The sequence below is a fragment of the Pseudophryne corroboree genome, chromosome 4 (genome assembly GCF_028390025.1).
Source record: "Pseudophryne corroboree isolate aPseCor3 chromosome 4, aPseCor3.hap2, whole genome shotgun sequence".
Lineage (NCBI taxonomy): Eukaryota > Metazoa > Chordata > Amphibia > Anura > Myobatrachidae > Pseudophryne > Pseudophryne corroboree.
In genome coordinates this window covers 701,205,079-701,228,566 of record NC_086447.1, presented here as the reverse complement: position 1 = coordinate 701,228,566, position 23,488 = coordinate 701,205,079, and the positions used below count along the sequence as shown (strand labels likewise).

Genomic DNA, 23,488 nt, shown 5'->3' with positions numbered 1-23,488 from the left:
TTAAAATTCATCCATATAGCCCTGGGGGCTATATGTGATGTATTTTCGCCAGCCAAGGTGTTTCTATTGCTGCTCAGGGCGCCCCCCCCTAGCGCCCTGCACCCTCAGTGACCGGAGTGTGAAGTGTGCGGAGGAGCAATGGCGCACAGCTGCAGTGCTGTGCGCTACCTTGGTGAAGACAGGATGTCTTCTGCCGCCGATTTTCCGGACCTCTTCTTGCTTCTGGCTCTGTAAGGGGGCCGGTGGCGCGGCTCTGGGACCGGACTCCGAGGCTGGGCCTGTGTTCGGTCCCTCTGGAGCTAATGGTGTCCAGTAGCCTAAGAAGCCCAATCCACTCTGCAAGCAGGTGAGTTCGCTTCTTCTCCCCTTAGTCCCTCGATGCAGTGAGCCTGTTGCCAGCAGGTCTCACTGAAAAGAAAAAACCTATAACTAAACTTTCACTAAGAGCTCAGGAGAGCCCCTAGTGTGCACCCTTCTCGGTCGGGCACAAAAATCTAACTGAGGCTTGGAGGAGGGTCATAGGGGGAGGAGCCAGTGCACACCAGGTAGTCCTAAAGCTTTACTTTTGTGCCCAGTCTCCTGCGGAGCCGCTATTCCCCATGGTCCTTACGGAGTTCCCAGCATCCACTAGGACGTCAGAGAAAAAACATTTAAATACCTACCCAAAACACCCACCCCCTTTGCCATTGCTTGCCACTGTTCAGGGCTTTATCTGGTACACAAAGGCCTTCACACAGCTGACTGAGCAATGGCCACCTTATGTTTCACTGACCTGAAAAGTGTGAAAAGTGGGTCCAGGATTCTTATGACACAGGCCTGCAGAGCCCTAAACTTAAAAGCAAATTGAAAGCCACAGAAAATGTGCAGTTGTATGCTCACAGACGGGCTTATCTACCCATCGGCCAGAATGGCACTCGCCAGGAGCGCCAGCCGAGGACAGGGCACCGCCCGGCAGTGCCACCCTCTGCCAATGGGTGGAATCACTTAGTAGTGGCATCGCCTGGGCTGGAGGATCTCACAGTAAGCAGAAACAGGCGATGGTGTTCGGCACCGCAATGCACTAGTGAAGAACGTGAAAGTAAACTACAGTTCCCAGCAGCCCTTACTGTGGGGAGCTCCTGGCAGCAAGGGTTGCTGGGAGCTGTAGTTCACACTTCGGCTCGACACAACATTTTGTGAAGAAAGTGGTGTTCCTGCCTACTGTACAATCCTCCAGCCCAGGCGATGGCCAGTTCATAACACTAGGTACTGCAACACATTAATTGATATGTGCAGGGGAGGGGAGAGAGGACTCTGTGCAGGGATGGGGGGGGGGCAGAAAACTCCAGGGATGGGGGCAGAGAGAGGACTCTGTGCGGGATGGGGGCAGAGAGAGGACTCTGTGCGGGATGGGGGCAGAGAGAGGACTCTGTGTGGGGGGGGGGACCATGGCTATGTGCAGGGATGGGGGCAGAGAGAGGACTCTGTGTGGGGGGGGGGGGACCATGGCTATGTGCAGGGATGGGGGCAGAGTGCAGGGGGGTGGGGGACCATGGCTGGGTGCAGGGAGGCGGGAGACCATGGCTGTGTGCAGGGAGGCGGGAGACCATGGCTATGTGCAGGGAGGCGGGAGACCATGGCTACGTGCAGGGAGGCGGGAGACCATGGCTACGTGCAGGGAGGGGGACGGGGCTACAGCTATGTGCTGGGAGGGGAATGGAGATTACGGCTATGTGCTGGGAGGAGGAGGGGGACTAATGCTATGTGGTTGGAGTGGGATGGAGACTACGGCTATGTGCTGGGGGCGGGATGGAGACTATGGCGACTACCACAGGGTAGAGATGAATGCACAAGATAAAATGTGAAGCCCAAATGATCAGGTAAACAAAGAAACCCCAAACAAGAGAAAAGAACACCGAGTGTTATGGTGGGAGCACAGTGTCCCCAGATCGTTGCATAGAAAGCTGTCTCTAGGGGAGGATGCGCTCAAACTGTGATACGGAAACATTTTTTTTTTTTAAAGCTAGCATCTCATATGCAAATGGAATCAGTAAAACCATCATTCTTGCCTAAGCTGTAATTGGGTTTCTATTTCGATCAGGAGATAGTCATTCTTTCTTTACAAGGTTCAGATGTTCAGGTGACTTAATACAACTTTTCTGGATGTGGCCAGAGAGCTCAAAGTTTACCTGAATAGTTCTGCTGTTTGATCAGACTCCACTAGTACTTTACAACGCACAGTTGTGTGGAGTTTGCCAGCATCAAAATAGACCATGGCCAAATGGATCAAGGCTATTATTCTGTTTCTAGACGCTTCTGGTATTTTTCTGCTCACTCTACCAGATCAGTGAGGGCCTCCTGGGCGATTCAGCAAGGCCTCTGCTGAGCAGCTATATCAGGCAGCTAAGTGTTTCTTTGCCCAAATGTTAACCAAATATTGTGCACAAAATGTCATGAATGGTCAAGAAGTGAGAGCTGCAGGACTGAGCCCCAAAACTAAAACACATCTAGCTAAAAAAAAAAAAAAAAAAAAAAAACACACTAAAAGTAAGGAAAGTTTCCAGGTCAAATACTTCAACTTAATCCTCTGAAAATGGATCAAACAGGGGAAGCTGAAGAACCAACAGGACCACATTAGGATCCCGTGGTGGTGTTAGGTGTGCCACATTGAGGCTGAATGTATAACATACACTATTGAGCCTATTCTGAAGAAATGAAAGAGCACCGAATACTTAAAGAGAGAAGAACGGAATTATTTGCTTCAAATCGCATAATTCTTACCTACCATGTCTTATGATCATTTTCTGCATAAACTAGAATTCAAATCATCTTCTGACAACCCCTTGGCTCTCAAACTACTGGTTTCCACAGCCATGATGAAGGTCCTAAGTGTAGAAGCAGACCCTGTGACAGATTATCTCACTGAGGAAACCACCAGTCTAGTTCTTATGCCACCATTAGAACACAGACATAGCAGTTCCTACTTGGCCAACTTGGATCTGCAAAGATGACCAGAACATATTTCCACTCATGGCCTGCTCTAGGCAGTGAAGGAAGCATTGTAATTTGGGGAGCGGGATAAGAGGGTCTATCTGAAACTTTACTATTAACTACATGCAGAGAAGAACCCAGGAATACCCAGACCCTCAACAACAGCACCCATATTCTCTTTTCTGAAAGACCATCTGCATCCTGGTATAGAAAACAAGGCCCAAAAACTACATCCACTGGAGTTTGGATTTTTTAGAATTCAAAAGCCCACCCTCGCAAAGCAATGTGAGCAATCCTTTGTAGAGCAATCTGAAGTAAGGGAGCAGAACTCTCTTTAAACAAAAATCATCTCCGTAAAGCACAATTGTCATAACTTGATCTTTGTTAAGACATGGCCAGGCTAAACTGAAGAATCAAGAGCTAAAAATGAATTCTTGTTCTGCAAATGTGAGGAAATAGTGGTGCCCCTTCAAGACCGGAATATAAAGACATGTATTCTTGTAGCCTTCCATGCCATTATTAATGGATTTGAAAAATCATTTTGAAAATGTCAATCTGAAAACTGGTCTTCCAGGACTTCATGTTCAAATTAGGTCAAAATAACTGGTGCATTTTGGACAGGTTTTTGCATAATGGGGATCACTACTCTGAAGAAAGAAGTCAATGGTCTGAGAGCCAGCTGCTGTACCTTTTATTTAACAATGCTAATATAATTTAAATATTGTAAGTGGTGACCCCAGGAGGTCTAGGACTTATCACTTCTCAAAACATCTGTCATTGATCGAACTGAAGAGGAGACCTTCTACCTGTACCAAAACTGGACCACACCATAGACTGCACAGGATGGGGCAGAAGCCCATTAGGTACTTTGTTTATCAGAAGGCTGAGGCAGTGGGTGCACGGCCTGTCTTTTCAACTCTCCATCTCACACAGGAAAATTCACCGACCGTAAAATCCCTTCCACAGAATCTACCTGGGGGACATGGCATATCTTCACAATGGGCGTATGAATCCACTACTGGAACGACTGGCATGTCCAACGTAACAGTCGGAAAAGCCAGCAGTCAAAACGGGAACTGGTCCTGGACTAATGATGCAGATCTGGCACTGAAGAGTCCAGGCATAATACCTGGAAAAGAGGACCATACTGAATGAAGCTACAATCTTTCCCAGGAGTTGCATACATCGGAGGACAGAGATCCGAGGCAGCTGAAGCACCCTCACCAACAGCTGTAGGTCCTGGATCTTCTATAGGGGAATATTAACTTCTGACAGCAGGGGTTGAGTAAGAGACTCAAGTTCACCATCCTCTGAGCGGGAACTAAGTTGGACTTGTTATGATTTAGAACCCAACCATGAGTCTCTAAAAAGTTCACCACAATCTGCAGATTTTGTAGGAGCATGGTCTGTGAAGCAGCCTTTATAAGGTCGTTCAAATAATGAATGATGGCGATTCATTTTTAATTCAACAAAGAAACCATGTGGGCCAGTTCCTTTGTGAAAACAGTTGTCAAGATATGCAGTGTCCCGCATATCAGATGATAAAGGACTGACCCCTGGAAATAGAGACCTTTGAACGGAAGAAGGGACGAAAGGAATGGAATATTGGCTACATAGGATTGGACGTATTGACCAGGAAGAAAGATCTTTCCACTAGTAGCCTGATAGATTAAAGAAGTTCCAGGACAAACATGACTGTTCCTTATTTTGTAATTATTGTAGACCCAAGTGCTGCACACAAAGCAACATAAATGAAATTGTGAGAAAAAAAAAGTGTGTACAGGTGCGCTATCAACCGCTGCTGGTATTGGGTGGTCTAAATCCCTGTGTAATGATTAGAAATGCATAGAAAGGTATACCAGCGCTGGCTGATTACTAATCCTATTAATATTCATTACTGGCACTTCGTATATGCGTTTTTTTTTACGGTTTTTAATGTTTTGTATATTAAATGTAGCATAAATTGGTATTTATTAGCAATCAGCCAGCGCTGGTATACCTTTCTTTCTATCCATAAATGGAATTGTATCATTGAGAAAAGTTCAGGTGTACTGTTTACTGCAACAAAAGCCTGTCAAAGGAGAATCTACATGCAGGGAATGTTACTCTGTTTATCGAACAGATTCCTGATGGCATCAGCCCTGGAGAGGGATATAAAGAAATCCTGACAGAGTAAAAGGAATTCAGACTTTCCACAGGAAAAAACCTTCACAATTTTTTTAGGCCTACAAACTGAAGGGAGTAGTACCTTTAGATAGAGTGTAGGAGAAAGTGATGCTAGTGTAGTTATACATAAAGTTATAGAGCAGCTCTACGAACCCTCACATCTGGTCTAGGCACAATTCTAACTCTGTAGAGCTTTCCATCAGCAGATAATGAATGAACCCCACAATACACTTTTCTTTATTCCCAATGCTATAAAAGAAGGCTTATGAATAAGTGCTCTTGCTGTAACCCATTTTTAGTAATTCAATGACATAGCAGCTTATATAAAATGTTTCAAGTAGAAAAGACTATTTTACAGCATTTTGCACAAGATTCTCAGCATGTGGGGTTCAAGGCGAATGTGGGAAAACGTCCTCCCACCTGTTGCTGAAGCTTCAGAAGCTGCTGTTGTTTCTCTTGCAGTACCTGGAGCTGCTGCTCGGCTGAGGCCATTGCGTGGGAAAGCGACTGAAGAGCAACCTGAGCTGCAGAACTCAGAGCGGTCGATGCTTCTCCTACCGTCCCGGCAGACAGACCGCCCACCGCTGGGGTCACACCAAACGTGCTCACTGGCATGTGGCAAGAGAAAGACAAAAGGATAAAGAAAAACCTGCTCCTGTATTGACATATTAAACTATACTTACACATTGATAAATATGCATACATACACATCCAGCCCCATAAACAATTGTAAATAGCACTTGAAAATCAAAGTAATTGCTCTATAAAATATACACAGAGATCATATCACACCACACATGGCAATTATAGCTTCAGTCACTGTGCTTATACACCCAACTTGATGTGAAAATATATTACACACATCATCCCTTATGTTTTCATAAAAGGAATACTAGTCACTTGTTCGCACCATTTGACCATACTATATTTACTGCTATAGTATATGGTCAAATTCGTACTTTATGGGGGCCCTTACATCAGGCAGAAATCACTGGGGACAAGTGATCGGAAAAAAAACAACATGCTGAATTTCCCTGGCTCGCTGATTCAGGCCAAAAAAATGGTCACGACCATCAAGTTGTAGATTTTTAAGATGGTGTTTTTAATATGATCCTCCAATGGATTGCCAATCATCCATGACTGACGAACAGAAAATCAGATTGCCAGTACTGGGAATCAGGGCCTTCGATGTACAGATGTAGCCATGCTCATTTTACTTCGATGTAGCATGCTGCATGGGGTGCCAGGCTGTGACTATTTGCAGCCAGGGATCACTTCATTAATTCCTTTAGGAATTAATGGAGCGATTGCTATCTGTGAATAGTCACAGCCTGGCACCCCATGCAGAAAGCAGTGTTGCAGCATGCTACATCGCAGTAAGATTAGTATGGCTTCATCTGTATATCGAAGGTGATCGATTTCGCCAGGTGAAGAATGTGAAGCAATGACACACTGGTGAGCAGAAACATCAACCCATTTTAAACATATTAACCTTTCAAAATACACATTCTAACTATAATGCATTTTCTTCGACAATTGCATTTGGTGCACATTTACATTTTCAATATACAGCATAATATATTTACATAAATGAATCATATTACCAATACAGGTTGAGTATCCCATATCCAAATATTCCGAAATACGGAATATTCCGAAATACGGACTTTTTTTGAGTGAGTGAGATAGTGAAACCTTTGTTTTTTGATGGCTCAATGTACACAAACTTTGTTTAATACACAAAGTTATTAAAAGTATTGTATTAAATGACCTTCAGGCTGTGTGTATAAGGTGTATATGAAACATATATGAATTGTGTTAATGTAGATACACTTTGTTCAATGCACAAAGTTACATAAAATATTGGCAAAAATGACCTTCAGGCTGTGTGTATAAGATGTATATGAAACATAAATGCATTCTGTGCTTAGATTTAGGTCCCATCACCATGATATCTCATTATGGTATGCAATTATTCCAAAATACGGAAAAATCCCATATCCAAAATACCTCTGGTCCCAAGCATTTTGGATACGGGATACTCAACCTGTATTTTCAAAACAGGAAAAAAGTTTTAAGAGGAAGTAAAAATAAAAAAATTGTATATACCGGTGAACGTACTTGCATCATCCCTCTCAATTCTGGTGCCATCACTGGTAGATACGCAAGTAAAGTGCAAAGGTTCTACTTCTAGCAGTCCTGTAAGAGAAGTAAAGCTGCCCTCCGCAGCCGTGCAGCTATTCACTTTTCCACTGCCTGTGAGGGGCAAAAGGTTCTGTTTCAAAAATATTATCCAACCAAATTTTTATTGTCCATAGTTTATAAGAAGCACACCAAAACCTATATAATACTAAGACTACTACCAGTATAGAGTGGGTGCGGTACGGAGGGTCGACAGGGTTTCTAGGTCGACAGGGTTTCTAGGTCGACATGCATTTTTTTATGTTTTTTTGGTGTTGTTTTCTCCGTACAGTGACCAGGAACCCCAATTAGTGCACCGTGTCCCCTCGCATGGCTTGATTCGCTCGCCATGCTTTGGGCAAGGTTACTATTCCTAATCGTAGTCCAAGTGGATCGTTAAGTATGAAAAAGTTGAAAAAAAAGAATGAGTGAAAAAAATGTCGACCTTTTGACCTGTCGACCTAGAACATGTCGTCCTAGAGACCCTATCAACCTAGTTACTGTCGACCAATAGTGGTCGACTTAGACACTGTCGACCTAGAGACCGGATACCGTATAGAGTGTAGTGGGCACTTCAAAATTACTGGCAAAAGGTCACAGCTCTTCCGATTCTACAAACAACTCACTGACTAGAGAATTTGGCGCTACAAAGGCAAGGGTGGTGGCAAGTACAGAGCAGCCTGGGAAGAGAAACAGATTTGCAAATATGCTTTAAAGTAGAGGTGTAAAAGGAGTTTGCCTAGCGCTGAGGGAAATAATAAAGATGTTGGAGTTGCCATAATGAAAGACAACAGTAGAAGGGAAGGTATAACAGAACACTGCGCATGGGTCAGATTGGAATTTTAGGGAGTGGAGAGCAGGAACAGAGAGGAGCAATTGAGAGAAGACAGTTGAGTCCAAATCTGAGCAAACATGTGGCTCCTGTGTGCAGGTAATACGCAAGTTACTCTATAGCCATAAACTGTCAGAAAGGAATGGAGGGAGAACATGTCTATGATACTGTACGTCCCTTACACTTAAGGTGGGTACACACTAACAGATATATCTGCAGATCAATTGATCTGCAGATAGATCTATGGACGGATCGAGCAGTGTGTTCAGCATACACACTGCTCGATCCGTCGGGGACGGACGTCATGAACTGGGCGGGCGTGTACACACGCCCGCCCAGTTCAGCTGTCAATCACCGCCGGCAGCTGCAGCATGTGTACGGGCGGTCGGCCGACCGCCCCGTACACACACAGCGACGCGCCAATATATCGGTGCTGCGCGGCCGACGCGATACGTCTGTGAACGACGGAGTTCACAGACGTATCGGCCGTACACACTGGCCGACGGTCCCGCGATATATCGGCCGTTCAGGAGAACGGCCGATATATCAACCAGTGTGTACGGGCCTTTATACAGTTGGTACAATCCCAAAGGTTATCCCAAAATTAGCTTGATCTTCGAAGTAGGTATACAAAGTACATCCAGTGCACTTTATACACAAGGCCTGGCACTGCTATAGTTAAAGATATAAAAATGTACCAAAGTACTTCAGATGCAAGAGGACGGCCACGTTGGGAAGTGAAATGTTAGGCAGGCGGTGTAAATTTGGGAAGTTTTAGCATGACACCCATTCTTGTGTAACATTAAAGCAGTTTGGCATGAATGTCACAATAAGACTGAAATGCCTTTGTTGGGCTAGAGAATTCTTATAGGGAAATGCGGAATAAGTGGATAATAAACATCAGTGGATTCTTCTTGTAACCAGTCTAGGCTGCAATAGGCCATAAAAGACCCAGATGGTCTGCAAAGGGCCATACAGTATGGATCTCGTCTTCCTGTTTGAGGCAGGATCAGCTTTCATGTTGCATGTTTATGGGACATCACTTTTTCTACTGAATATCAAAATACTTTTAAAAGGCAGATTTAATTAGCGGTGGGGTTAAAACCCGGAGATATTCAATTACTGGCCAATTCCCTCCTATAGCGCCCAGGTTAAGCATTTGAGACTGTAAGAAAGTATGTAGAATGTGCCATCTACATGCTGCAGTGGTTCAGAAAAGTGTAACAAAGATGAAAGAAAGTAAAATATATGTAAGTCACTCACCTAAAAGGACATCTGAAAGGTCAATTTCATCTGACTGTATACCAGAGCTGCTGTTATAAATATTTTTACAAGAGGAACCACTGACTTCCAAATCAAAGAGCACAGGGTCAAAAGGAGAACTGTACAGTCCATATCTGTCACCAAAACATGTATTAGTACGTGAAGAAAACTACAATTACAAATCAGCTATAAGAATAACAGGTGTTTAGCAGATTCAATTGCTTTGTAACAATGTGGCAATCAACTGTTTCCATGGATAGGGTTACAAATTCAGTGGGCAAGTACTTCTTGTTCACTTACACTACAAGATAACTATGGTATAACCACAAGAAATCCTGTATGTGGGAAGGTCAGATAGCAATTGTAATTAACTCAATTATGTCTGCACAGTATGGGTAGGATTAAGGTTGGAAAGTAAAGCGTTTACAGATATTATAAGTTTATATAAAAGAAAACAAGAGAAGCGGTACAGTATTTCTCCTCGCGAAGAAACCTCAAACAAGACACATTAGTTACCTGGTTTGAAGAAGCGCCTCCATAGGGGTAAGCCTGTCTTGCAACTGTCTGGAAATAGCGGTGAGAAGAGACGCACAGGATGTGCTACAACCAGCCAGATCTTCATCTTTAACATAATTTAACAAAACAAAATACCAGTAGACTGACCCTGTAAGCAAAAGACAACAGAATAACTATTGTTGAGTGACAGAAACAAGGGTTTTACATAATAAAGCAAATGATTGGGCATATACCTCCAGTTGCAGCAGAGGGTAGATAGGTGATGTTCTCCAGTAAAGCCTTCAAAAGGACAAAGCCAAAGCCCTGTTGATTAGGATCACATTTTCCATTGCTTAGGGGGAAGAAAAAGAAATGATATTTTTCTACTATTACAAACAAGAAAACCTCCCTTTAAACAGAACAAAAAAGAAAATCAGCTAACACAGGTTTATTGAAACAGAGTAAAAGATCAAGTGTTCTTTGCTTTTTCATATCTACAGTTAATGATTAAGATTTTAACTTTTTGTTATTTAATTGAAAAACATACCAACCTAATGCAAAGAGCTAAGAAGCGGGCACATTTATGGGCAATGCTTCTTCCAGCCTCAAAAAAACAAGTGCGCACAATGTCAGACAGACACTTTCTTGTTTTAGACAGCAAACTCTCCTTTCCTTCCCGCAAGCTAAAAAACAAAAAGCAACCGTTACAGTTTTTAGTTTATACCAGTGAACTGTATTGAAATGCTTTTTCACCACTAGATGGCAGTAGTTAAAACCTCAGGAACGTCAACCTTCATGGATGTGTACCATTTTCCGCATTTACATGTCAAACAAAAAAAACTACACTAAATTACATTTCAGAATTGTATTTATTTTTTGGGGGGAGGGTGGTGGGGGGGAATTGGAACCTAATCCTACATACATGTAGCAAAGTAAATGCATGCACTAACACCACTAAAATGTGTGGAGATAATCTGTCTCTCAGGCCATGTGAAAACTACAGGCACTTAAATCTAAAATCACTTTTCTGTGCTAGTCTCTCTTATACCTAAGATTACCATACTATCGCTTAAACTAGGGACACTCGTGAATTACACAGGTTCTCTAGTTGATTAAAACAAGGTAAAATACAGGCTTGAAGTCAGCCAGCCACAGAACCTGTAGAATTCATGATTGTCCCGGTTTAAAGGGATAGTGTGGTAAAGCCTACCTATACCCCATGCCTGTCAGGAACACTCAGTTATGTTTAACCAAGCCCCACGGGAGAGGATACAGAGGAACAAGCAAGGAGGAGGAGGATGAAAGTATGTCCTCCTAAAAAAAAAAGAAATATCAAAGACTAGCTGGAGTACCCGTCGCTGCCCGGGATTTTAAGAATGTCTGTTTACAAAAATAGGTTTAAATATTAAACACACAGTATAAATAACATTGTAGATAGCTGAATACCCGTGCTTCACTACGGGATGAGGATGATAAATTAGAATGATAGTTCTTCGTTAATTTACGTTGGTTGGAGATCTAGTATATAGGCATATCTTGCTTCCATGACGCACTCTGTGCAGTGGCCGGACCCCTTTTTGGTCCCCCAAGGGACCCTGCTCTTCCCACTATACAACTCTCAGTCTGTGGCTTCCTGCTGCCTCCATTCCCCTCCACATCATGTCAGTGCTCCTGTGAAATTATCGATTTTTTTACAGTTTCTTATATAGCGCAGCACATTATGCATCTCCTGATATACTCTGTGCTGCTGGGGGACTGTGCTACTTCCACTATATAATTCTCAGTGTGTGGGTTTGTGCTACCTGCATTCCTCTCCTCGCATCATGTCACTGGCTTTGTCACATGCAGCCCTGTCATCACTAACATATCATGCATGTCCTGTGATGCTGGCCCACCCCTAGGGGTGCTAGTGGTTTGTTACCCCCGCAGTGTTTGTTCCCAGAGTGTCATATGTGTAGCACGTTTGGTGTAAATTGCTCCAGGCCTTCCACAGTTATGCCGTCTCCTGTAATACTCTGTGCTGCTGTACCACCCCTAGGGGTGCTAGGGGTGTCTAACCTCCACAGTGTTTGTTTCCACAGTGAAAGTCATATGTGTACCAAGTTTGATGTAAATTGATGCAGTAATTCCAGTTGTGCTGTCTGCGGAAATACTCAGTGCTGCTGCCTCGCCGCTAGGGGTGCTAGGGGTGTCTTCCTCCCACAGTGTTTGTTTCCAGATTGTAAGGCATATGTCACCAATTTTTGAGTACATTGCTCCAGCAATTCCAGAGTTATGCTGTCTCCCGATATACTCTGTGCTGCTGTCTCCTGATCTACTATGTGCTGCTGTAATGTCTGTAGACCTCAGACACAGGATTGTCTCGAGGCACAAATCCGGGGAAGGGTACAGAAAAATATCTGCTGCTGCGATGGCCCCAATGAGTACAGTGGCCTCCATCATTCGTGAATGGAAAAAGTTCAGAACCACCAGGACTCTTCCTAGAGCTAGCCGGCCGTCAAAACGGAGCGATCAGGGGGATAAGGGCCCTAGTCAGGGAGGTGACCAAGAACACGATGGTCACTCTGTCAGAACTATAGCATTCCTCTGTGGAGAGAAGAGAATCTTCCAGAAGGACAACCATCTCTGCAGCAATCCACCAATCAGGCATGTATGGTAGAGAGGCCAGACGGAAGCCACTCCATAATAAAAAAGCACATGGCAGCCCTCATACAGTTTGCCAAAATGCACATGAAGGACTCTCAGACCATGAGAAACAAAATTCTCTGGTCTGATGAGACAAAGATTGAACTCTTTGGCGTCGTGTTTGGAGGAAACCAGGCACCGCTCATCATCGGGACAATACCATCCCTACAGTGATGCATGGTGGTGGCAGCAGCATCATCATCATGCTGTGGGTATGTTTTTCAGCGGCAGGAACTGGGAGACTAGTCAGGATAGAGTGAAAGATGAATGCAGCAATGTAGAGACATATCCTGGATGAAAACCTGCTCCAGAGCGCTCGTCCTCAACTGGGGCGACGGTTCATCTTTCAGCAGGACAACGACCCTAAGCACACAGCCAAGATATCAAAGGAGTGGCTTCAGAACAACTCTGTGAATGGGACCAGCCAGAGCCCAGACTTGAATCCGATTGAACATCTCTGGAGAGATCTGAAAATTGCTGTGCACCGATGCTTCCCATCCAACCTGATGGAGCTTGAGAGGTGCTGCAAATAAGGCTGCCCTGTAAGAGAGGGAAGGTGCGTGCAGTGCGTTTGGGAGGAAGGCGAGTCTGGCTGCAGCACTGAAAATAGACTGGAGTGGAGAGAGGCATTTGTCAGGGATGCCAGATAGGGGAGGATTACAGTAGTCCAGTCTGGAGATGACCAGTGAGTGGATAAGGGTCTTAGTGGTATCCTGGGTGAGAAAGGATCTGATCCTTGAAATATTTTTGAGATGAAAACATAAGGTTTGAGAGGTGCGCTGAATGTGTAGTTTGAAGGAGAGGGAGGAGTCAAGGATTACTCCAAGACTGCACACTTGGGGGCTAGAGGAGATGGTAGTGCATCCATAGATAAAGAAATTGTGGGAGGTGAGGTAGTGCGAGAGCGTGGGAAGATCAGCTCAGTCTTAGACATGTTAAGTTTAAGAAAGCGCTGGGACATCCAGGAAGATATAGCAGAGAGACATGTGGATACACGAGTGAGGAGTATCATCAGCATAAAGTCGATATTGGAAGTCAAAAGAGGGGGTATAGAGAGAAAAAGAGCGAACCAAGAACAGAACCTTGGAGGACACCTACAGTTGGTGGAAGTGTGGGGGGGGGGGGACAACAAAAGGGACGGTCAGAGGAAGCAGAATAGCCACTAAAGGGCAGTATCACGCAGAGCAAGGGAGTGAAGGATTTGCAGGAGGAGCAGGTGGTCCACAGTGTCAAAAGCAGCAGAGAGTAATGGCCCATGGATTTAGCAGAAAGGAGGTTCTTGCAGATTTTCGTTAGGACAGTTTTAGTGGAACAGAGAGGACGAAAGCCAGACTGGAATGGGTCAAGCAGTGAGTGGGAGGAAAGAAAGGCAGTTGTAAACGATACGTTCAAGGAGTTTGAAAGGAAAACAGAGGAGAGAGATGGGTCTATAGTTTGAGTGTTTGTGTGGATCAAGGGTATTTTTTTTTTTAAACGGGAGACAAGTAAATGCATGAAGGCAGAGAGGACAGTACCAGATGAGAGGGAGATATTGAGGAAATGGGCAAGATGGGAACAGGCAGAAAGAGGTAGCCAATGAGGTGGGAACGGATAGGGTCAAGTGGTGACGTGGGTGGAGGAATGGATGAGGGCCATGACTTCCTCACCAGACACATGGGAGAAAGATTTCAGAGTTGCTAAGAGGGATGGGGAGGGGTGGTAAGGGAGAGGAGGTGGCTGGTTACTGATGGTTTGGTTGGAAGTGATTTCCTGATGTATGGAGTAAATTTTGGGAGTGAAATAAGTGGCAAAGTCAAGAGCAGATAATGAGGAGGGAAGACGAGGTAGGGGTGGGCAGAGGAGGTAGTTGAGGGTGGCAAAGAGGTGCCGGGGGTTTGACGACTGGGAGGAGATAAGGTTTCTGAAGTATGACTGTTTGGCGAGGGAAAGGGCAGCACTTAAGGGTAAGAGCATAAGTTTGAAATGGGGGAAGTCTGCCTTAGAGCGTGATTTCCTCCACTGTTGCTCAGCAGTACGGGAGAATTTTTGCAGATATCTGGTGCATCTGTGCCAGGGTTGAGGTGTTTATCTGCAAGGGTGAATAGTGGTTGGTGGAGCGACAGAGTCAATAGCATAAGTAAGGAAGCATTGTATAGGGAAGTGGCTTGTTCAGGGCATGAGAGTGACAGTATAGGAGAGAGAAGTGAGTCGAGCAGGGAGGATAGGGAAGTGGTGTCGATAGCCTCAATGTTGCATTTAGTGATGGTAGCCTTAGGAGGTAGAGATGGAATAGCAGAGAGATCTAAGTTAAAGGAAAGCAGGTGGTCGTCAGAGAGGGGAAATGGGGAGTTGGAGAAATCAGAAATATTGCAGCGGTGAGTGAAGACCAGATCCAGTTAGCTCCCATTCATGTGGGAGGGGTAGGTGATCCACTGGGAGAGACCGAGCAAAGATGTGAGGTTAAGGAGTTTAGAGGCAGGAGATTTAGTGGGGATATCGATTGGGATGTCACCGAAGATAATGGAGGGAATGTCAGAAGAGAGGAAGTGAGGTAGCATGAAAGCAAAGTTGTCAAGGAATTTGGACGGAATGCCAGGGTGGGCGGTAAATGATAGCTACTCTAAGATGGACAGGTTGGAAGAGGTGGATAGCATGGACCTCAAATGTAGAGAATGTAAGGGACGGTACTGGGGGTATGAGTTGATAGGAGTAGCTAGAGTGTAGTAGGACCCCAACAACACAGCCATGGCGACCCCCGGGTAGGTGGGGACTAGTTCAGACAGGACAATAGGATATCTATATCTATCTATATTTACATTTCGCTTTTACCTGAATTCCTGCATTCTACTGTTTTATCTCTGTCGCACAGTCTCCACTCCTTTTTTATTTTTACACTCATTTACCTCACCCATACTATGCCCAGGTTTTCATCAACCCTCTCAGTCACTCCTTGTGTACCTAATCCTTTATTTTGCCCCTCTCTCTCTCTCCTCTATATCCTTCCACCATAGTTTCCTACATCTCCTACTCTCTCCCATACCCTGTATCCTGTCCACCCCTCTGCTTCCCTTCCCCTCTCTCCTTCCTGTCACCCCACTTTCAGTCACTTCTGCCCCACCATGGTCCTACTCAGCCCAGCTCACCACCTCCTTTCTATGTCACTTCACCTCAACCACATTTGCATCACACAGCACTCCCTCCCTGCCCTCCTCTCCTCCAGTTTCTCTTCCTAACATAGAAGCCTGCACCAACTCTATGCCCACTTTATCCCTGCCATCCAAATCAATCTCGCCTCCATACTACAGCAACACTGATAATCTTGTTTGCATCTCTCCCACAATCTCACCCCCCCTATCATGTGCCCTATGGAATGCCAGATCTGTTTGTAACAAATTACCATTGCTTTTTCCTTACTCTCACAACCTCTCTCAATTCTATAGTCTACTTTAATGCTCAATTTACTGTATGCAACCTTATAATCTTCACTATCTCTATATATCTATATACAGTCAGGTCCATAAATATTGGGACATCGACACAATTCTCATATTTTGGGCTCTATACACCACCACAATGGATTTGAAACGAAACAAACAAGATGTGTTTTAACTGCAGACTTTCTGCTTCAATTTGAGGGTATTTACATCCAAATCAGGTGAACGGTGTAGGAATTACAACGGTTTCTATAAGTGCCTCCCACTTTTTAAGGGACCAAAAGTAATGGGACTGTCGACTGAAAAGCTATTTCATGGACAGGAGTGGGCTATTCCCTCGTTATTTCATCATCAATTAAGCAGGTAAAAGGTCTGGAGTAGATTCCAGGTGTGACATTTGCATTTGGAATCTGTTGCTGTTGACTCTCAATATGAGATCCAAAGAGCTGTCACTATCAGTGAAGCAAGCCATCATTAGGCTGAAAAATCAAAACAAACCCATCAGAGAGAAAGCAAAAACATTAGGTGTGGCCAAATCAACTGTTTGGAACATTCTTAAAAAGAAAAAACGCATCGGAGAGCTCAGCAACACCAAAAGACCCAGAAGACCACAGAAAACAACTGTGGTGGATGACAGAAGAATTATTTCCCTGGTGAAGAAAAACCCCTTCACAACAGTTACCCAGATCAAGATCACCCTCCAGGAGGTAGGTGTATATGTGTCAAAGTCAACAATCAAGAGAAGACTTCACAAGAGTGAAAATAAAGGGTTCACCACAACATGTAAACCATTGGTGAGCCACAAAAACAGGAAGACCAGATTAGAGTTTGCCAAACAACATCTAAAAAAGCCTTTACAGTTCTGGAAACACATCCTATGGACAGATGAGACAAAGATCAGCTTGTACCAGAGTGATGGGAAGAGAAGAGTATGGAGAAGAAAAGGTACTGCTCATGATCCAAAACATACCACCTCATCAGTGAAGCATGGTGGTGGTAGTGTCATGGCGTGGGCATGTATGGCTGCCAATGGAACTGGTTCCCTTGTATTTATTGATAATGTGACTGCTGACAAAAGCATGAGGATGAATTCTGAAGTGTTTCGGGCAATATTATCCACTCATTCAGTCAAATGCTACAGAACTCATTGGACGGCACTTCACAGTGCAGATGGTCAATGACCCGAAGCATACTGCAAAAGCAACCAAAGAGTTTTTTTAAGGCAAATAAGTGGAATGTTATGCAATGGCCAACTCAATCACCTGACCTGAATCCGACTGAGCATGCATTTCACTTGATGAAGACAAAACTGAAGGGAAAATGCCCCAAGAACAAGCAGGAACTGAAGACATTTGCGGTAGAGGCCTGGCAGAGCATCACCAGTGATGAAACCCAGCGTCTGGTGATGTCTGTGAGTTCCAGACTGGATGTTAAAATTCAGAATGTGATGAAAAGACCAGTCTGGTTTCCACACCAGAAAGCAACTGTAGTGAAATCCCAACCTCTTGTCCAGAACTGGAACAAGTCCACAGTAGAGTAAAGGGAGTTTTTCATTACCTCCAGTAAGGCTGGTTGTGAAAAAACATTTGAGAGAAGCCCAGGAGATCTATGGCATTCCTACAGCTGATGACACATCTCATGAAGGTATCTAACAGTACTGAAGCACTAATCCCAAAAGAGGCAGATGGGGTTGTTATCCTTGGAGCTCTTAGTCAGCACTGGTGCCGCTCATACTAACTGCTTGCAAGTATTCTTGGAAAGAGCCTGCCTGCTTCTCTGCTGACCCCCTCGAGGGACGGAGTAGCTGACCTCAAAGGCAATAATTTGTCACTCTAAGGGCTGAAAAGACTAATTTGATTACGGGTTGTGTATGAAATCGTGGCGGTCAAGATCCCAACAGATTTAAATGAGTATTATAACCCAACCCTCCTGCAGCTTAACCCTAACTGTCCCCTTTGGCAACCAAACCCAAACCCTTCCCCCACAGCCTTACCATAAAACTAACCCTAATACTCATCCTCAGTATCCATCGTCATGTTTGCCGTCAGTATCCAAACTACATCGTTTTGATACACTTAGGACTACAGCCATTAAATGGCAAGAAGAAACTCTGGTCAAAAATTGATGGGGAAGTGTAACTTACTTGCCCATGCCTAGATAACTACTCAAAACTGGAGTAAATAAAATCAAATATTTCACTATACTTTTAAATTGAGGAACATTGAAAGGCTCCAGTGTAGAAGCCTCCGCAATGTCCAGAGACTGGCAGACATCTACGCCCTGTAAACTCAAGGCCTCATCCTTCAATTGGAAAGACAGCAACACGACCAAATTGGGCCCCAATCAACACCTCTTGGGATGAAGCCTCAAGTTCGGACTCATCCAAGCCTAAAGCACCAGCAGACACTTTGCGCATATGTGAAGAAGCCAAGACATTCAAAGATTTCTGTAGAAAGATATTCAATCAGACTCTATACTGACAAGGTAATTGCAGCTGGAACGATAATGCAGTAAGGACAAGAGTGGCTTTAGTAATAGGAAAATTCAAGGAAGAAAAAGGGCAAATTGTCAGATGAATCGCTTAAAACTGAAGGCTTCTGTCTCTTGGTAGAACAGGTTGATAAACTACCAATATCAATGACAAAATAACTGGAAGATGAAGTCATTATAGTGAAATAGACTGAAAAAAAGACAAAGGCTGTACACAGAGCATAAATGCATGACTGACAAGAAACATAACGGAGAGCATGGGGAGATAAACGAATGGCTAAATCTTTCATGTATCAAAAAAGTTTGAGTTGACTAGAACTTTGTTTCCTTTTTCAAACAGTTTAAGTGAGAAAGCATTGGATTAAACAAGTCAGTAAACATACTGGGGGTTAAAATGTAGGTGCATGTGGTATGGGTTTTAATAAATGCAAGATAATCCGATGGCTTTGGTTCAAATATAAAAAAGCAATTGAGTTACAAATCACAAAATGGAAACAAAAACCAACAATTTTAACAGGCATGTTCCCAAATGCTAGAAGTTCGTCAAGTTAATGGATAAAAGCTTGACCAATTAGCTTGACCAATTTTATGAAAACTAGAATATATTAAGCTTTGCTAAAACAATGTTGGATAATTTTAACAGGTGAGATATCAATTCTACTGGTAAAAAACCACCTTTATGAAAAAAAAGGATGGAAAGGAAAACTGGAAAAGTGGCTATAAATATAAAAAATGTATCCAAATGTGCTTTAGGTTTAGGCTGCGGGGTGGGGGTCTGGCTATTAGGGTAACGCTGCAGGGGGGTCTGCAGATTTAGGCTGTGAGGGAGGATAATGTTAGGCACCATCGGGCAGGATTAGGGTTAGGCACCACCAGGCATGGTTAGGCTGCTGAGAGGAGGGGAGGGTTTAGGGATACCATACTAACCTAGTAGGTACCACCATCCCAAGCGTCGGGATCCTGATACATCCCTAACTATCCAAACTATAGAAAACCTTAGAGATGAGTAACTACAATGTATTTTCTCAAATTAAAATAAAAATGTTTTATATCCAAACAGCTAAATGATCACAAAAATAATGCAACAGTATTGGCAATGAGAGAGAATTAATGTAAAAATAAATAAATCTGTTTCCTTGTGTGGAACAAGAAAACAATACAAAACAAATAAAAAAAAAAAAATAAAAAAAAAAAAAAGTAGTGAGCATTAGGAGAGATAACTCAGAAGGGATACAATCATTATTAATTCAATAAATAAAAATGTTCAAAACACAAAAATACACAATACAGAGCTGGGGTCATTAATATATGAAAACGAAAAACAATGTCTTATTACACCAGTTCAGAATGTATTTTGCTTCTCTTTGGATCAACTATCTAGGAATGAATTAAGGATTCGTCTTTAAAGCTATGCAACAATACCTGCCCGGTCCATTAGAATGCACACCAGCCAGCCAGCAGAGAATGTCTAGGACCAAGCTCTGAGCATGCTCTGTAGCCAGCCCATCATCTGTCTTTTTGCAGAGAGTATCCAGAAGCTTTTCATGGAAATCTGAGAACTGCAACATAGCACATCTTTGGACTCTAAAGAAACAAAGAAAGATAAAAACAGGATAAATACAATTTAAATAAAATAAGGAAAATACCAAAGAACCACTAAAACAAAAGGGGACACCTTTGACCATGGGTATGTATAAAAACTGCCCCTAAGGGAGGGAATCTATAAAATAAGATTTTACTCACCGGTAAATCTATTTCTCGTAGTCCGTAGTGGATGCTGGGACTTCGTAAGGACCATGGGGATTAACGGCTCCGCAGGAGACTGGGCACAACTAAAGAAAGCTTTAGGACTACCTGGTGTGCACTGGCTCCTCCCACTAAGACCCTCCTCCAGACCTCAGTTAGGATACTGTGCCCGGAAGAGCTGACACAATAAGGAAGGATTTTGAATCCCGGGTAAGACTCATACCAGCCACACCAATCACACCGTATAACTCGTGATACTACACCCAGTTAACAGTATGAAATATAACTGAGCCTCTGAACAGATGGCTCAACAATAACCCTTTAGTTAGGCAATAACTATAAACATGTATTGCAGACAATCCGCACTTCGGATGGGCGCCCAAGCATCCACTACGGACTACGAGAAATAGATTTACCGGTGAGTAAAATCTTATTTTCTCTGACGTCCTAAGTGGATGCTGGGACTCCGTAAGGACCATGGGGATTATACCAAAGCTCCCAAACGGGCGGGAGAGTGCGGATGACTCTGCAGCACCGAATGAGCAAACTCTAGGTCCTCCTCAGCCAGGGTATCAAACTTGTAGACTCTTACAAAAATGTTTTAACCCGACCAAGTAACAGCTCGGCAAAGTTGTAAAGTCAAAACCCCTCGGGCAGCCGCCCAAGAAGAGCCCACTTTCCTCGTGGAATGGGCTTTTACAGATTTAGGGTGCGGCAGTCCAGCCGCAGAATGTGCAAGTTGAATCGTGCCACAGATCCAGCGAGCAATCGTCTGCTTAGAAGCAGGAGCACCAGCTTGTTGGGTGCATACAGGATAAACAGCGAGTCAGTTTTCCTGACTCCAGCTGTCCTGGAAACATATACTTTTCAGGGCCCTGACTACGTCCAGTAACTTGGAATCCTCCTAGTCCCAAGTAGCCGCAGGCACCACAATAGGTTGGTTCACATGAAAAACTGATACCACCTTAGGAAGGAATTGGGGACAAGTCCTCAATTCCGCCTTATCCATATAAAATACAGATAAGGCTTTTGTATGACAAAGCCGCCAATTCTGATACACGCCTGGCCGACGCCAAGGCCCACAGAATGACCACTTTCCACGTGAGGTATTATAGCTCCACGGATTTAAGTGGCTCAATCCAATGCGACTTCAGGAAATCCAACACCACGTTGAGATCCCACGGTGCCACTGGAGGCACAAACGGGGGCTGACTATGCAGCACTCCCTTAACAAAAGTCTGAACTTCAGGCAGTGAAGCCAGTTCAATTTTGGAAGAAAATCGATAGAACCGAAATCTGGACCTTAATGGAACCCAATTTTAGGCCCATAGTCACCTCTGACTGTAGGAAGTGCAGAAATCGACCTAGCTGAAATTTCTCCTTTGGGGCCTTCCTGGCCTCACAGTACGCAACATATTTCCGCCATATGCGGTGATAATGGTTTGCGTTCACTTCTTTCCTAGCTTTAAATAGCGTAGGGATTTCCTCCGGAATTCCCTTTTCCTTCAGGATCCGGCGTTCAACCGCCATGCCGTCAACGCAGCCGCGGTACGTCTTGGAACAAACAGGCCCCCTGCTGCAGCAGGTCCTGTCTGAGCGGCAGAGGCCATGGGTCCTCTGAGATCAGTTCTTGGAGTTCTGGTTACCAAGCTCTTCTTGGCCAACCCGGAACAATGAGTATAGTTCTTACTCCTCTCCTTCTTATTATGCTCATTACCCTGGGTAAGAGGCAGAGAAGGGAACACATACACCGACTGGTATACCCACGGTGTTACCAGAGCGTCCACAGCTATCGCCTGAGGGTCCTTGACCTGGCGCAATATCTTTGTAACTTTTAGTTGAGGCGGGACGCAATCATGTCCACCTGTGGCCTTTCCCAACGGTGTACAATCATTTGGAAGACTTCTGGATGAAGTCCCCACTCTCACGGGTGGAGGTCGTGTCTTCTGAGAAAGTCTGCTTCTCAGTTGTCGACTCCGGGAATGAACACTGCTGACAGTGCTAACACATGATTTTCCGCCCATCGGAGAATCCTTGTGGCTTCTGCCATCGCCATCCTGCTTCTTGTGCCGCCCTGTCGGTTTACATGAGCGACCGCCGTGATGTTGTCTGACTGGATCAGCACCGGCCGGTGTTGAAGCAGGGGTCTAGCCTGACTTAGGGCATTGTAAATGGCCCTTAGTTCCAGAAAATTTATGTGTAGGGAAGTCTCCTGATTTTTCCATAGCCTTGGAAGTTTCTTCCCTGTGTGACTGCCCCCCAGCCTCGAAGGCTGGCATCCGTGGTCACCAGGACCCAGTCCTGTATGCCGAATCTGCGGCCCCCTAGAAGATGAGCACTCTGCAGCCACCACAACAGCGACACCCTGGCCCTTGGAGACAGGGTTATCCGCCGATGCATCTGAAGATGCGACCCGGACCACTTGTCCAACAGATCCCACTGGAAAATCCTTGCATGGGACCTGGCGAATGGAATTTCTTCGTAAGAAGCTACCATCTTTCCCAGGGCTCGCATGCATTGATGCACCGACACCTGTATACGTATTAGGAGGTCTCTGTCTAGAGACAACAACTCCTTGGACTTCTCCGCCGGGAGAAAGCCTTTTTACCCTGTTCTGTGTCCAGAACCATACACAGGAACAGTAGACGCGTCGTAGGAACCAGCCGCGACTTTGGAATATTCAGAATCCAGCCGTGCCGTTGTAGCACTTCCCGAGATAGTGCTACTCCGACGAACAACTGCTCCCTGGACCTCGCCTTTATAAGGAGATCGTCCAAGTACGGGATAATTATTTCGGCCATTACCTTGGTAAATACCTCGGTGCCGGGGACAGACCAACGGCAACGTCTGGAATTGGTAATGACAATCCTGTACCACAATTTTGAGGTACTGCTGGTGAAGAGGGTAAATAGGGACATGCAGGTAAGCATCCTTGATGTCCAGTGATACCATGAAATTCTCCAGGCTTGCAATAATCGCCCTGAGCGATTCCATTTTGAACTTGAACCTTCGTATATAAGTGTTCAAAGCTTTCAATTTTAGAATGGGTCTCACCGAACCGTCTGGTTTCGGTTCTTACCACAACATTTTGGAATAGTAACCCCGGCCTTGTTGAAAGAGGAGTACCTTGATTTCACCTGCTGGAAGTACAGCTTGTGAATTTCCGCCAGTACTACCTTTCTCCGAGGGCAGCAGGCAAGGCTGATGTGAGGTAACGGCATGGGGGAGTCGCCTCGAACTCCAGCCT

The 23,488-nt window shown here is 44.5% G+C and overlaps 1 protein-coding gene across 9 annotated transcripts in view; it reads right to left on the bottom strand.

The window, feature by feature from the left end:
- BIRC6 (baculoviral IAP repeat containing 6) overlaps positions 1-23,488 on the bottom strand; it is a 771,630-nt gene that overhangs the window by 525,762 nt on the left and 222,380 nt on the right. For 5 of the 9 annotated variants that reach the window (XM_063917949.1, XM_063917953.1, XM_063917952.1 and 2 more), the window contains exons 18-24: positions 19,918-20,079; positions 10,459-10,590; positions 10,162-10,259; positions 9,929-10,076; positions 9,413-9,546; positions 7,246-7,392; positions 5,557-5,744 (exon numbers count right to left, since the gene is read on the bottom strand). In XM_063917949.1, coding sequence (XP_063774019.1) covers positions 5,557-5,744; positions 7,246-7,392; positions 9,413-9,546; positions 9,929-10,076; positions 10,162-10,259; positions 10,459-10,590; positions 19,918-20,079 — 1,009 coding nt within the window. The remainder of the gene's footprint in view (positions 1-5,556; positions 5,745-7,245; positions 7,393-9,412; positions 9,547-9,928; positions 10,077-10,161; positions 10,260-10,458; positions 10,591-19,917; positions 20,080-23,488) is intronic. The other 4 variants (XM_063917954.1, XM_063917955.1, XM_063917951.1 and 1 more) reach the window with 2 other exon arrangements.